General features: G+C 42.4%; 1 protein-coding gene across 2 annotated transcripts in view; it reads left to right on the top strand.

Annotated features, from left to right (window-relative positions):
* Positions 1-17146, top strand: part of TMX4 (thioredoxin related transmembrane protein 4) — a 378667-nt gene that overhangs the window by 161672 nt on the left and 199849 nt on the right. For both annotated transcript variants that reach the window (XM_086927695.1, XM_086927694.1), the window contains exon 5: positions 16654-16699. In XM_086927695.1, coding sequence (XP_086783821.1) covers positions 16654-16699 — 46 coding nt within the window. The remainder of the gene's footprint in view (positions 1-16653; positions 16700-17146) is intronic.

Below are 17146 nucleotides of genomic sequence, written 5' to 3'. Positions count from 1 at the left end.
AACAATTACCATATTAGAATAGGATCCCATTGTAGGTTCGAGTGTTAAACATGCAGAGCTTTTAAACAGGTAGGCGTTCAGCACCTGTTAACCCTTTTTAAGGGAATCTCAAGGCAACCACTGCTAGGATTTTGCCAGTTTAATCAAGTAGCTTGCAGATAAATGTCCGCCACTGTTAAGAGAGAGGAGCGCACAGCACCTCCTCAAAGCAAAGTTAGCACAGAGGACTATGCTTACGGTACCCACAATATCCTTCGACTCGACAAGCCTAAACATACATTCTGTTTTCTTTACATTTAAGAATGAACACTGATTGGAAGTAAAATGTTTAGTTTTCATTCTATTGCATGAATACATTATTGTGAAAGCAAATGAGATTGGTGAGCGGCAAAGGATTTATGTGGTTCTACAGCTGCAGCTTTTACTGCATTATTATGGTTTACTTATTTTACCAAATAATTTGCTTACATTTAGTTTCTAGCCCAAATTGTTCAAAATTACACTCCAGAACTTTTGCAGTATTATGTGCCTTTGAGCTACAAAATGTAGATACTCTTATAGCAAAATTCGTTCCTTTATTGCTGCTTAAACCTGATAGACTTTCAGAGCAGTTTGGGGGCTGTCACTATGAGGATGAACCAAATATTTCACAAGAAACCTAACTATTATGTGGTGCTTGACTTTATTATAGAATTTCACATTTTACTTTATTGTAAAAGGTAACTTTCTGTCACCAGTTTAACAAAGTTATTTTGTAAATTTCCCTCCAAGCCGCTGCTTTCTTGAAAATAAAAGTAATCTAGAGAGAAAAATATGACTACTTTCTAAGCTTTCACACTGGGTATAGTCATTTACTTTGAATTGGGGATTCAAAACAGATTTTGCGAAATGTCATATCTATTTTCCTGCTAAAATGTAAAGCTCAAAGCTCACATATCACTTGTATTAGTCACATTTACTGTGAAGGAGGCCAGTCCCTGGAGAGAGCCTTCAAAGTTCCTCAAGAAAAATGTCTTCTCATCACAAGAAGGGGATGAAAATGGCATGCTGCCTTAGCAAGGTTTGCCAAAACCTCCACCAGCACTGAACGCATAATGTGCTTTACAAATCCAATGTGCTAAGTAGAATTATGTGTGGTTTAGTGTTTCCTGGCCGTCCTGACAGCTTGCACTAGCTTAGAAAATGCACGCTACAAAATAACAATTTGGTGAAAGTGCAATTCATTTTGAGATGCTAATATGATGTCATGCAAAGTCATGATCAGCAAGTTTGGTTTTTCGAAGTTTACCATATCAGGAAATTATAGTAGCATTTAGGTTGTGCATTGTAGCAGTAGCAGTGTGATTATTGAGGGTTTTCTTGTTTTTTTGTTTTAATAAAGACATGAACATTTGACTAAAGTCAACATTAACTTACCTTTAACAGTTTCTGTGTCCTTTATTATGCTGCATCCACTATTTATCCTTTTATGAGGGGTATTTTGGCAGGTCAAATTTGCAGTTTTAACACTACACAGAAAAGGTTTGCACTGTCATTCTAGTGGTGGCACAATGTGTGGCGCAGTCTATTACTGGCATTTAACTTATAGGTAGACTTTGTACCATAGGCTAGGCACTTATAGGCACCTTAAATATCTAAATTAGGAGCATAGCCAATTATGACGCATATTTTAGGTGTCAGAGCAAACTCATTGGGGCCTGGTTAGCAGAGTCCCAGTGCACAGCGTCAAATAAACCAGCAGAATTATTCCTATCAAAAAATGGGGGTAATAATGGAAAAAGAGTCATTTTCCTAGAGTTAAAAGCATGATGAAGTACCCTGTCCACTAAGTTGATGGTTTGCCTGCCCTATTTAGGTTGAGAGGACCATCAGCATTCTGTCAACAAAGCTCTCATTGGCTCTAACTACAGAAAGATGTGTCGTAGGGGCCGTCGTAGTAAATCCATTACATTGTGAACTCTATTAAGAGTGGATGATTTGACTTTTAGGTCTAACCTGAAACAGTGCATGCATGTTGCTTCCAACAAACTTGCATTATTTACCACTGGCTGGCTTCATGTAATTCTCATCTCATTGCTTCTCACTGGTCAGCCTGTCGGTTTAACATTCTTTTTCTTATTGTATCTATCCCTTCAATGGAGCATGGACCAAGTACTGGTTAATTGTTTTATCAGTGTCCCTCCACTGCTGATGCTCGGATTGAAGCACTTTTTGAAATTTCTTGTGCATTGCTTGCCTGCTACCCTGTCCCGTTGTTGCCGCCTCACTATAGTTGTTGCCATCACCCTCCCTGTGATGCCATTCCACTTTTTGCTTGCCACCTCCCACCCTATCCTGCATGGTTTGTTTTTTAAAATAATTTTTGCAAAGGCGGAAAATAACATTAACAAAGCCAAATAGCAATTTATCTTTGTCACTGGTTGTTTTATGGTCTGACAGGAGGGGGCAAGAAGCAATGCATCAAGATTCCACAGTGTTAGTAAAGCAAAAAATAATAAAACCAGATAAAGTTAGATAAAAAGCTCTATGAAGCAGCGAGTGCTTGCTGCGTAATGATCTTTAATTCTAACTTCATTTGTTTCTTCACTAACACTGTGGCGCCCTGTCCCTTTGCTGCGTGCTACCTACCAGCCTGTCTTACCAGTGGGTGGTTTCCTATGATAGACAGAGTCCGCTTGTGTGTGTCCTAACTGGGAACACTCAAATCAATGGGGTTGGAAATGGGGCACGTTGAGCCACTGCCCACCAGAATATCCTTGCTGTTTCTCAGAAGGGGCATGGACCTCCTCCCCTCTATCGTATTCAGCGACTTATCTGTGTCACCGTGGTCCGCCCTCTTACTCTTCTTGGGGGAATCTTTAACCACCTTTCTGTGTTCAATCCCAGAGGAATCCTTCTTATGAACCTGACGCTAAACCAGAATTCTGCCTCTTTAGCAGGGGTCAGTAGGCATGCTGTCAATCAGGTTTTGGTGCAAATCTACTAAGCAGGAATTGAACATGTGCTTCCTTAAAATTGGGTTGTACAACATAGTAAAATCACTCACTTTGCTGCTCCTTATCAAACCATTCAGTGCTGCATTGGTGTAGTCCAAGAAACCTACCTGAAACTGCTTTGGTAGTTTCTTGCTGTCCCTGAAGCTGATTAAATATAACTCAGAGGTCAGCCCAAATATACTGTGAGTAAAATGGTCTTCATGGGAGCATATTTCATCTGATCCCCCATCCCTAGTGTTAGAAGGTTGTCCCTCCTCGCTGTGGCCATGTGTTTCCACAAGCTTGATTGCCAATCCCCGTTTGGTACCCTGTGTCCGAAGGGCTACCTCACAGGTAGAAAACCATTTATCTATTTCATCTCCCACCACATAACTAGACACCAAATCTTGGGGTACTCTCCATTGGACACTGGATTGATACCACCTTTGCTGCTGGACTCTGCTGCTTGTTTTGCTTTAATGTCTAGCTCTTTAAGACTCACTTCATGAGCCAAAAGGATATATTTTTCTTCCAAGGCTCCCTTTGCAGTAGCTTCTTCCTTCTCTGCAGTCCTCTGGGCAGCATCCTCCTCCATTTTGTATTTGGCTATCTGCAACCTGAACTTCCTTTCTGCTTTCCCGTTTCCTAGTTCCTCTCTGAATAGGTTGTGAGCTGAGATGCTTCTGCTGGCCCTGGATCTGGCAGGGGCCCTCTGTCCTCTGGCACCCAAATCAGGGGGTGTCAGGCTCCCCTTACATCTCTTCCTCTTGCTCCTCCTCAACGTCCAACTCCTTGTCTCCTACTGTAATGTAGCCTGTAAATTGCAGGCCTCTCATTAGGCCCTGGGGGACTTTTACAGCTCCAGCTTCTTGGAGATCCTGGTTGATGGGAGCTCCCTTCCCTGAAGAATCATCTTAGGTAAGTCACAGTATAGCTCCCCTGGTAGTTGAGCTCAAACTCCATGGATGCAGATATGGCCACAGGTGCACAAAGTCAAGTGGAGTAGAAGTGAATTTTGGAGAAGCAAAACTGGACAATAAAGGAGAATTTAAAAAGAGGTTGAATTTGGTATCAAATTATATATATGGCATATAGTGTTACACATAATCACTGAGCAGCACTGTAGAAATACAAGTACTGAATCCCACCACTTAACACCAAAGTGAGAAATAATTTTTTGGATGGGGGGGGGGGGGGTAAAAACCCTACTCAAGGAACAGTCACAATCCCTGTCATACTGGAACACAAAAGTCACTAAATGTACATGTGCTCACCCTCTGGCGGCTTTAACAAAAGCAGTCAGGCTTACCTTAGAGGCAATGTGTAAAGTATTTTTTGCAGCATACAAATAGTAATACAGTGAAAACACAACAAAAGAAAAATCCCACACCAACTTAAAAAACTAGAGTTATATTTGATTATTTATATGCCATTACAATGATAAAAATCGAAGCAATACAACCGGATATAAGCAGCTCCAAAGATTTAAATAGGCATAGTATCTAAAAGCACAAAGTGCCACTCGCAGTCACCTGGTCCTGCCCGATAGAGGAAAGTCACAAGGTCAGGTTATCCATGATGGAGCGCGGGCCTATTACTGGGACCATGTTAGCCCCCTGAAAAAGTTACCTTCTAAAAGTCCTGTGTAAAGTGTCCAGTTCGCGGTGGTTAAGACCGTGAGAAGCTGTAAAAGCATTGCGGATGGCCGTGGCTGTGGCACAAACCACAGGCCAGGCTACGCAGAAGGTCATTGCTGTAGTGCAAAGATCCTGTCAAGTGTTTCGAATAATCGTTGCTGGAGATTCATGTTTGTTGTGGTCATCCAAGGCTGTCGCTGCTGTAGCACGAAGTGCAGATCTCACGTTGCCGGTCGGCGCTGGCGGTCGCTGTAGCGCAAGGAGACAAGTTCAACGGAACTTCACATTGGAGGGTGCCTTGGGTTCCACAATGTTGGCATGAACTGGCCCATTCGTGGTCGGAAAGAGCCCAAATCCATAACATTTCTCCTTTTTCTTCCGGGAGGAGCTCAACTGATGGAAAACAAAGGGTCCAAGACCTGGAAGGCATCTCTTGGGGGTCAGGAACTCAATCCAGCTGAGGCCAGCGGGTTTGAGTCAGGTCCACTTGCATATGCAGGCTTGTCCAGTGCAGTAGGTCAGCTGGGCAGTTGCTGGGAGACACTTGTTACTTCCCTGTAAGTCTATAGAGGGGATCAGTCAGCTGACATTTGGAGTCACTTTAGGTTGTTTGGTGTGAAAGGACAGGTTCAGTCTTCCTTCTCATAAAGCAGGGCAGACCTCCAGCAGAAGGGCAGTCCTCTGACAATACGATAGATCTTCTTCTCATGTATCCACAGATCCAGGAGTGTATTGAAATGTTGGTCTCAGAGTCCATTATTTGTACCTGGTGCCAGCTTTGAAGTGGGATAAACATCTTGTCTCCCCCCCCCCCAAACCTGGATCTGGAAATTCCTTCCTTCCCCTGCCCTGGTCCCAGGATGTATGGAGTCACCTAACACTAGAGTGAAGTTATTTTTGTGTGTGCTGAAGCAGCTCCTTTGAAGTACAAGTGTGGTAGGTTAGAGCTCCACCCCTCCCATCAGATCAAGAAGGTCCAACCTGCAAATTCCCATTCCTCCTTTGTGATACTGTCTGAGAGAAATACACAAATGCCAACTGCCAGCTACACCTAGACGTCTGACCCAGGATACAGGCAGCAAATGTTTAGGACAAGAACATGGAAACTTGCTAAGTTTTTTAAAGGCTACAAAGAGTTTTTTTCGGGTAACATAATACTAAGAATTGGAAGAGAATGTTGAATAATCAACAACAGTACAAAACGGTCAAAAAAGGTTCCCTTTTACGAATGGGAACTATCTTAATAATTATGACTTTACAATTTATGTCCCCTGGCACTGAATGCAACCACTAGTGTGCTAAATTATTTTGCAAAACTTGTAAACATCAAAATTATCACACACAACACAAAGGACACTTTTTAGTTTGCTATATTCAGAGTCAGAACCCTACGGTACTTCCAATCAAGCAATGTTCTCTACTTTTATGTTTTTCAATTTGCTGTCCAAAATACATATATTACATATAAAAGAAACATCATACACATGGTGACAATGTACAGATCCCAGTGTACATATACACAATACATGAAACTGGGAAAAAACATATAGTTGGAAATGTCAAGATTTCAAAGTTAAGAATATCCTTTTATCCTCGTTGTCTATTTTAGGATACCTGACGCAGGACATCGGATCTTGTCATCAATGTTTCAACCCTATGGTAATGTGTTATTAACTGTACATCAAGATGGGTCTCCTCAAGAATACTATAAGCAAAAACAGGGGCAGCCTTCCAATGTTCTTATTCCAACAAACACACATTACATTTTCTAATAAATATCCTCGACCCTAGCCGGGGGTCACTCTCCAGTTTTTTCAAATCCTTTCAATTTGTTCACTCCATGAGCCGTATGGATTAAATTAATTTCAAATGTTTTTGAGGTGCAGCAGCAAGCTTGTCATCCATCTGCCATTGTACAGCAAGCTTGCTGCTGCATATCGAAAACTATTGAAATTATTTTCCATTTATCATGGCATCTACATGTAAGCCAACTTAAATAAGCACTTTTATTTATTACAGCAGGATTATAATTTTTAAGTATGATTACCTACTACAAATTTTGCACTTAAAATATATTTTACCTATCTTGCACATTTTAATGTAAGCATTTTGTTAGCGAATAAAATTCTCTTCAAAAGTTCAAACCCTCATAATGCCAGGATATAATCCATTATGTATGCGATGTTTACAACGCAACCATCACAACGCTGTTCCATTACGACGCAGTCATAACAATGAAAGTTGTTACAACGAATTGCGCTGGGGGGGCGCTCAAGGATAGTAAATCATTTAATTTACTATCCCAACACCTTCCCTACTATCCACGGGGACTGGTGTTGGAATAGTAAATGAAAAAAAATTATTTTGCCCCCCCCCCCCAACGCAAGTCGTTGTAGCGACTTGCGGTGTTACGACCGCGTTGTAATGGAACACGTTGTAAAAGTGTGCGTCGTAATGACGTACATCCAATACATTACTGTCAATACATTATGATTTCAAGAATAGAAGTAATCACTGGATCCTTGGAGTACAAATGCCACTCTGTGTCTAGTAAATCAAGATCCTCAGTTATTTTTTTCAATTAGTCCTCTTATTTCACTAATCTTTATTATATTTGGAAGACTTATGGATTTGGGATCTATTGATGTACTTCAATGGCCTCTTAGCAAAGGTGATCCTCCAAATATATTCGTTCCTGGAGTAGTTATGGGAAGAAGGCTAAAGCCTGAGGTTTGGTTTAATATAAAAATAGCAAACTATTGCTGAGATAGATAACAAGCAATGACAAAGTCAATAGTTCTGGCTGTAATTTTTGAGTACTGACTGAAACATTGACAACAAGCATGTAGCACCTAAAAAAGCAAAACAAAACATTGTCTTTCTGTGTAGAATGTATCTGTGAGATGAAAGCATTTAATATGTGTGATTCAGTATACTTTTCAGATATAAATTAGCCACTTCACCATGGCAATTCAAGCAGTCCATAGGCGGCAGAACAATGCACCAAACACCAAACAGCATGTGATGCGAAAGTAATGTTCTTCTTGGTAGATCCAAAGAGCTCTCTATGCGTATTTTAAAAGGTATACACCTGTTACAACGCATTTGTTACAACGCACTACCGTTACAACGCGACTTTTACAACGCATACCATTACAACGCATTGCGCTGGGGGGCGCTCTAGGATAGGGAATAAGTATAATTTACTATCCAACACCTTCCCTAGGGTCCACGGGGACTGGAGTTAGAATAGTAAATTATACTTACCACTATCCAGCACCTCAAAGCGCTATGCGTTGTAATGGTATGCGTTGTAATGGTCGCGTTGTAACGGTAGGTAGTTGTAATAGTATGCGGAGTAACATGGTACATCCATTTTAAAAAGTTGGTTAACAACAGGTCATTCAAACAACTATACTTTCAAGACAAATGTTATAAGTGGAAGTGTGTTATACTGTGCCATTCCTACAGGAATTCCCAAGTACTGTAATGTACCCTGCCCCAACACTTGTTTACTTGCAGGATAGGATATGTTTATCAGCATGGCCAGCATTGTGTTGTAGTGTTCATGGGGGTTTGTCAATGAGAATAGAAACAAGCATAAACAATGGCCAAACAGCTGTGGGGCGCCTCCTGGAGAGCATTTGGATGTTGTCTCCGGAGGGCTTAGAGTCCTTCAGCCAGAAAACTGAATTGCAGTTGTACATGCAATGCATATTTATACAGCCAGAGCACTTGGGTCCACATGTATGACCGATTTTAGCCGTTGTAAATGGAAAATCAGGCTGTTTGCAACCGCTAATATGGCTTTTAGTATGCACCAACCCTATTTTGCGTGTCAGTAACCTATTACCAACTCTCAAAATAGCATTTGCGAGTCGGTACTTGGAAGGGGCATGCCAAGGGCGTCCCTTACTAATAGCTAGTAGCAGGGGCATGTTTGAATGTTTTGCGACTGAAATGTGGTTGCCAAACATTTTTATTTTGCAACTGAAATGTGGTCGCAAAACATTCATATTTTACTGACTCCGTGATGTGGTAACCCACTCACAAACAGGAACATTTGTGAATGTATGCATCAGCATACTTTTAGAGCAGGCATTGGTCTCACGGACCACTGCCTACTCTTAAAAAATGAAAAGGTAGCTTTAATGAAAACAGGCAACTTTTCAATAAAATTAATTCTTTATTTAAAAAGCAATCACAGACATGGTGGTCTGCTGACCCGAGCTGGCCACCATCCCAGTGATTACAGGCCATTCCCAATGGGTCTCAAATTGCGACCGACCTCATGAATGTTGATTAGATAGGTCATGTGCGACCCCATTAGGAATTGCTAAATGTATCAGAGACACATAAGTACATCGCATTTTGCAAGTCCCTAATTGACAATTGAAAAAAAATTCGCAATTAGAGATTCTTAAAATAAAATGGTTGAACATCTAGCCAAAAATTACTATGAAGATGTCTGTTTGGGAAGAACAACAAACAGAACGATGCATGGTCAATAAACATGAATTTGTTGGGTTCTGGGATCATTTGATAAGGTGGACCAACTCAACCTCTTCTATGCTCATGACGAGCTGAGCTCGTCATGAGGCACAGTGCAGCTGCACTCATGACGAGCTGCCGTTGGAACGTTCGCGCGCGGGGATAATTACCCCGCTGTGCTGCACATTCGAAAAACGGGTGTGGTTGTGATGAGCTCCGCTCGTCATGAGTGCAGCTGCACAGTGCCTCATGACGAGCCGAGCTCGTCACAAGCACAGCAGCGCCGCACGCAGCCCCCTTCCCCACGCACAGGGGGGAAAACATCCCGCAGCGAAGGGGTTAAGAAGGATCTTTTTTCTTTAATTAAGTGCATATCACTTCATGGAATTGATCTAGTGAATAAGATTGAAAGGATTCGTTCAGACACCAAGTGAAGGCAAGGATAAGATGAGGAACCTATGGAATATAAGCAAAATTTAGAAACTGCTCGGTTAATAGCATTTGGAACACAAACACACCCACAACGGTGTCAGGGTTTCACTTATATAGAACGGCATGATACCACCACCAAAACTGTTTAAAGGTACATTTGAGTGCAGCAATATCACATTTTGTGTTAAAGAGTAATGTGACCAGTGAGAGGGGTACCCAGCATGGTCCACCTATTTATCATATCAAAAGCACAGTCTATAGGTAATTTCAGTTCTCAAGGTCTTTTTTAACATGCATGCCAACTTCATGATATGTTTGTTGACTTGTACCCGCTGTTACTGAATGGAAGTTATTAGTCCTTTGGATTAATTGTCTGGCTACAGATTTAAATGTATTACATGAATACGTTAAGTGGGTATCAGTCAATCTAAGAAATATGTAGATATACATTTTTGTTTAGTTCAGCCATCAGATTTGTATTGGCAACGCTGATTACAATTGATTCCATGTAAACTTGCAGATTGTATTCTTTTTTCCTTTGTACATTACCAATATTTCTCCTTGTAACAATGATAGGGCCCTGCTCAGCATTGCATCATATGCTGCATACACTACATTGCTTCCTTGGGCATCTGTTATTTATAGGTACCTGTAACTGGCCGTTATATTGTTTTATGGTATTTTAGTTTTTTAAAATCTTTCTGTCACTTTGTACCATGATGAGTGTATTTAGTTGACTGTTACAAGCATGCACTACAACACTGTGTGTGCTGGAAGTACTCTACCAGTGAATGAGGGAATTTTTCATTGTTGTTGTCCTCTAGCCCTAGAGTGCGCATGACAGAGCGATATTGAAAAAAAAGCTGGTGGTCATGGTGTCTCCATGAGCCCCTTCGCAGCCATCGCACGCCAACACAACCTCAACATCATCTCCTACGCCGACGACACCCAGCTCATCCTCTCCCTCACCAATGACCCCACCACCTCCAGAGCCAACCTACACGAAGGGATGAAAGACGTCGCCGACTGGATGAGGAACAGCCGCCTCAAACTGAACTCAGACAAGACGGAAGTCCTCATCCTGGGATCATCACCCTCTGCCTGGAAAAACTCCTGGTGGCCCCCGGCCCTGGGCACCGCTCCCAAACCAACGGACCACGCACGCAACCTGGGCTTCATCCTGGACTCCTCCCTGTCAATGACCAGACAAGTCAACGCCGTCTCATCCTCGTGCTTCAACACTCTGCGCATGCTCCGCAAGATCTTCAGATGGATCCCCACTGAAACCAGGAAGACCGTCACCCAGGCTCTCATCACCAGCCGACTGGACTACAGGAACACCCTCTACGCCGGAACCACAGCCAAACTTCGAAAAAGACTCCAACGCATCCAGAACGCCTCCGCACGACTCATCCTGGACATCCCCCGACACAGCCACATCACCGGACACCTGAGAGACCTGCACTGGCTCCCCGTCGGCAAGAGAATCACGTTCAGACTCCTCACCCACGCACACAAGGCTCTCCACGACCTGGGCCCCAAGTACCTCAACGACCGCATGACCTTCTACACGCCCACCCGCCAGCTACGATCGACCAGCCACGCACTCGCCACTGTACCACGCATCCGCAGAGCCACCCCCGGAGGAAGATCCTTCTCCTACCTGGCAGCCAAGACATGGAACTCCCTCCCCACCCACCTTCGGCGAACCCAAGACCATCTCTCCTTCAGGAAGCAGCTCAAGACCTGGTTGTTCGAGCAGTAACTTCCCCCTCCCCCAGCGCCTTGAGACCCTCCCGGGTGAGTAGCGCTCTTTACAAATGCCATGATTGATTGATTGATTGATTGTATGGCTTACCCTAAATACGGCTGGGCTTCTGACTCCCTGTCCAATGACAGCTACTGAATGGTGAAAAAGGATACCCACCATCCCTGCACTGAACTGGAGGTTGTTAGCAGGGCGGAAGGCAAGCCTTATGTTTGCACAGTAATATCAGCTGAAAACATGCTGTTTGTGCTTTTTCTTGTTATTGTGCTTTAAGACACAATGGAGTTTTTGAGAACACAGAGAGATTTAGCAAAGGATGCAAGGTGGGGGGAGAGCAACTAAGATGGTATTATTGAGCCATTCCTGGATGTGGGTTCGATAGGTTTTTTTTGCTACCCATCAGGACTGCCCCAAATCTACTAAAGTTTAGGGAAGAGTTGAAGATTCACCACTTAAATGAACTCTAAACCACAATTCCTTTAACTGTCCACAACTTCCTCTCTCATTACTCGCTGACTTTAAGCTTGCCTTTGGCACTGCGGTGCCTTTTGGCTAGGTTCTCGCTATAGGAATAACTCATACATACATCCTATACAAGGAATATGTGTAGGCTTAATCACGTCTGTGCTTTACTTTCCCAGCAAAAATCTGCTTTTAATGAAACAGTGACAGGGATTTTGATCTATGTACCCATGACTTTGCATAGGCCAGTGGTTTAATAGGATTATCCAGGATGTTGTCACATTCACCTTTATTCCAATGATGCTCATCCAGCTCGTTATTAGGTGCTACTAGTTGAAGACACTGATTTGAAGTCAAAACTCTCTTTGGATCTACTGGCTTACATATAAATCTGTGCCATTGGCATAAGAATGAAAAAAGAATTCCCTTATCCATCTCATACTCCAGGGGCGATGGAAGAGCCTATTTTCATCTGCAGTAGCAGTAATAAAACCACTCTAAGACCAGCCCTGCTCCAGTAGGTCAAATGCACACAGCGCTAGCAGGCGTATATGGTTCATTGGGGCACATGCATCAAGCGATTTTGGAGTCGCAAACGGTGCAAATCGCAAAATTCGGCCGTTTGCGATTCCAAAATCATTTTTTGGGATGCATTAAAAAAAATTTAGAAATAGCTTTTTTTGCGATTTCTAAAAATGCAATTGCATTTAAGGAATCGCATTTTTGCGATTCCTTAAATGCAATGCATGAATGTTTAAAAAATTTGAATTCGCAAATAGGGGGAGCAAATTAACACGAGGGTGAACCTCGTGTTAATTTGCGAAATCTTTCAAAAATGCTCAAAAAAGCATTTTTGAAAGTGTCATGTTATACACACACATGTCCTTTGGACATATGTGTGTGAAACTTGCACTTAAAATAACATTTCAAGGGTGCAGGGGGGTCCTTTGGACCCCTTTCTGCACCCTTGAAATGCATTAACAAATTGCGATTCGCAAAATGAAAATCACAAAATGTTAATGCCTTCCCATTGATTCCTATGGGCCTTTTGGCCCATAGAAATCAATGGGAAGGTTTCCTTAATTGCGATTCGCAAAATGTGAATAGCAATTAAGGAAAATTAAGAAATCGCAAAAATATTAGCAAATTAATCATGCATTGCCGTTTGTGATTTCTAAATTGCGATTCCTTAATTTTCACAATTTAGGAATCGCAAACGGGTGCAATGATGCATGTGCCCCATTGTCACTGGCAAAGGACATGTAAGAGAATGAGAAGAAGAACAAACTAACACCCACATGCATCAACGTCAATTACATTCGCAAACTATGCGAATCGCAATTTTCGTCCGTTTGCGAATGCAATTGACTAATTTGGAATGCATCATGCATTTCGCAATTTTAGGAATCGCAACCATGTTGCGATTTCTAAAATTGCGGTTGTATTTAAGAAACTTTGGAAGGGGTAAATTAGCATGAAGTTGTACTTCATGCTAATTTACCGAAAACTTTCAAATATGCACAAATTGCATTTTTGAAACTTTTAATTTACACACACACATGCCCTTGGGGCATATGTGTGTGTGAATTGCATTCAAAGTTAAATTTCAGGGGTGCAGGGTGGGGTTCTTTGGACCCCCCCCCCCTGCACCCTCGAAATTGCATTCACATTTTGCGAATCGCAATTTGAAATTCGCAAAATGTGAATGCCTTCCCATTCATTCCTTTGGGCCTTTTGGCCCATAGGAATCAATGGGAAGGGTTTTCCTTAATTGCGATTCGCAAATTGTGAATCACAATTAAGGAAAAATACCAAATCCCAAAAAATATTGCGATTTTTTAATGCACAGCATTTTGCGATTTCTTAATTGCGATTCCTTAATTTTCGCAATTAAGAAATCGCAAAATGAACCAATGTTGCATGTGCCCTTAAGCTTCTTTTGTGCCAGCATATATATGTCAGCAAGTAAGGTCATTAACAATACCTCTGTACAATAATTAGTTTGAAGTACTTACCGGTAAAGACTCAACACATTTTTGTTCTCCAATGAACAACTCTAAATAATCAGCATCCAGTCTGTCTAGTGTTTTGTGATGTCCAAGTGAGCCCATCATTGAGCTGAGAACACAGAAATGAAAAGTAGCCTTTGATTAACAATGGGATAAGAACTCTTTTGACCTCAGGATTCGACTTCAGTTCTAAGAAATTGAATTCCATACTTCATTGTCACAGGAGCACAGTGTTTGGAAAATGGCCCTCTCCGAAGGGCCACCCCAAACTTTTTTCCTTTTTCCTCCTCTTTTTCTGACCTCGTTTTTTGTCGACTTTAGTACTTGGAGCACTTTGACACTGATAGCCAGTGCTAAAGTGCATGTGCTCTCTTCTCTAAACATGGTATAAGTTTACACCGGTTTAGCAAATTTACTTTACTTGTAAGTCCCTTGTAATGTGTTATACCCTATACCCAGGGCACGTAAATTAAATACCACTAGTGTCCCAGCAGCACTGATTGTGGCTTCTTAACAAGTAGCATTTAAAACCTGTCTCAGGCCTGCCATTGCAAGGCCTGTGTGTGCAGTTTACTACCACTTTGACTTGGCTTTGAAAACTACTTGCCAAGCTTTCAACACTCCTTTTATTACACATCAGTCAGCTCTAAGGTAGGCCTTAGGTAGCCCCAAGGGCAGGAAACTGTTTGAATTAAATGTAGGATGTGTACTTTTAAATTTTACATGTCCTGATAGTGACAAACAGCTAAGTTTATTTTTCTCTACTGTGAGGCCTACTCCTCTCATAGGATAGCATTTAGAATTCCATAAAAAACTTTAAAGTTGTATTTAACAGTGCTATTTTAGGAATGACACTTTTAGAAAGTGGACATTTCTCTGCTCTTACTGCTCTGTGTGCCTTTCAACCTGTCTCGGGTACGCATCTGTGACGGATGACAGCTTCACTTTGTGCATTCCCTCTCGGCAACCACAAACACAGGAAGGGTGGATGTGACCGATAACTCATCTACATTCATCTACATTCATTCTGATAAATCTTTCTAGGCAGGAAGAGGGAGGGGAAGCTGACACACCAGAATAGGCAGTGTCCTGTGTCCCACACTAAAGGCTGATTACCTCCAACTGATAGTCTGAAGTCAGTGATGGGATGAAAGGGGGACTAGTGCACTACAAGGCCTTGTTTTGAAGTCACTCCCATTTCAAAGGCACAACTGGTTATAGGTATTGGGGCTCTCACCTTACCAAGACAGTACACTGTACGTGTGACAAACTCTGCCTGTAGTAAAGACTGGTACAAGCATTCCCACTCTGCTTGACTACCTGTTCTGTTCTGAAGGACTGATTCTGTGCGTTTCTGAGCTGCCTGCGATCTCTGCCCTGCTGAAGACAAAAACTGGACCCATCTCACTTGAACCCAGAGTGACCCCAAGGGCGTGCTGGCTTGCCCCCTGTTCTGAGGTCTCAAGGCTATCAAACTCTTCCTGCTGCTGCTGCACTCTGCCATATGTTAGTCCTTCTTTGCCTGAGGTACCAACCCAGTCCTGGGCCTCAGAAGTGGGTTCTGCAGCTGCATTTGCTTAAAAAATGACTTTGCGCCAATCAACGTCATTGCCTCAATAGACTGCGCGGCTCGACAATGACAGACATGACAGACAGACAGACAGACAGTGTGGATCAACAGCAACACAGTGCCTGCATCCTAAAGGGGTTCGTCGATGAAGCTTTCATCAACTGCGTGGATTGGTGCTGATGCTTTGCCTCCATCCACAGGATCTACACTGTTGGGACGCCTCCTCGACTACTCGAATCGAGTCTTCGACATCGACGCTTGCTCCATCCAAGGTACTTTGTCAGTGGGACCTGTCTGAGTCCTGTAGCTGGCGGGCCCTCCATCACAGTTGGCCTGAAATTTGGATTGCCGCGGTCTAGAGCAACCTCAAATAACCTCAAATAACCCCTTAGCGCTATTGACTTCTAAGCTCTGCTTTTTTATTTATTCTTTAAAAATTCATACCTCTGGTTCTACTTATTGGATTTTCACCTTTTAAATCTTGTTTTTCTCATAAGATTATTCTCTATTTTTCGGAACCTGTGTGTAGTATTTTTATGATGTTTTCATTGTGTTACTGTGCGTTTTGCACAAATGTTTTACACTTTGCCTCTTTAGATAAACCTGACCGCCCTGGGCCAACCTACCAGAGTGTTAGCACAGAAAATCCTTTGGTGTTTATCTAACCTACCCTGACTAGGATTGGTGTCCCTACTTGGACACTGTGTATACCTCTGGGCACTAGAGACCCAGTTTCTACACACAGATCATGACACAGTCCTTAACTGCCAGAGAGAGGGCAGGGTCTTTTGTATTCCAGTACATTAAGAAGAAACTGACAAATGCTAGAAATGTGGCCAGTACAGGTTCCCGTCTTCTATATTAGTCCCTAAATACAGATATCGGAGTTGAATTTACTTTTTTAGATTCACAGGTGTTTGAAGACCTCAGAGTGATCTATTTAAAACAACAATTTACACTGAGTACAAGAGGGTGTCAAATGGGACACAGTGATTCACATACATTTTCCGGCATGTAGTCTGCAGTCTTTTCTCTGCTTACCTCTCACAATTACATTGGTGTAACTGTTTTCACAGGCTAATAGTACAGAAATGTGGTTCCAAAAAGTGAGGTGCTACGTGGTTTGTAAATTCCCTGATTACACAATAAAGTGCATAGTTAAGATCAGATATCCTCACAGCTACTGCAAACGTATTATATTCATATGTAATCTAGTAAGTGTATCATAGGTCTTTTGCTGCCGATCTTACATAGAGTGATCACAGCTCCTAATTCTGTACTGGTGATGGTGTCAACATTTTCTTTCTAGGATGTACGGAATGGCTGGTCTTTTTCACCTATCTGGATGGATTCGGGTAAGAGGAATACAGCACTATGTTTGTATATAGTAAACTTTTTATGTATTTTCTCTAGCTGATTTTTATCGTTCTCAAGCAAAATATTTAATTCCTGGGTAAAAACCGGGGGGCCTCATTTATGAGGCTGTGCTTCACTTTTACGCCGCCGGTGCGTCACTTTTTGTGACGCACCAGTGGCGTTAAAAATGCGCCTTGTTGGGCCATATTTACAAAGTGACGCATCTAGGTAGATGCGTCACTTTGTAAACCCCTGCGTCACATTATACCTGCGCCAGGTATAATGTATGCAAGGGGGGCGTATTGACGCAAGGAAGGGTCGTAGAAGTGACGCAGTGAAATCTTTGCGATTTTACTGCGTCACTTTTAGGACGCCGTCATGTCAAAATCTTGCGCCCGCCTCACAGTAGGCGTAAGACTGACGCAGGCCCTTTACATGGGGCTTGC

Source organism: Lissotriton vulgaris, chromosome 6, assembly GCF_964263255.1.
Source record: "Lissotriton vulgaris chromosome 6, aLisVul1.2, whole genome shotgun sequence".
Taxonomy (NCBI): Eukaryota; Metazoa; Chordata; class Amphibia; order Caudata; family Salamandridae; genus Lissotriton; species Lissotriton vulgaris.
The sequence above is the reverse complement of the archived record's forward strand: the minus strand, read 5'-3'. Positions and strand labels throughout refer to the sequence as shown.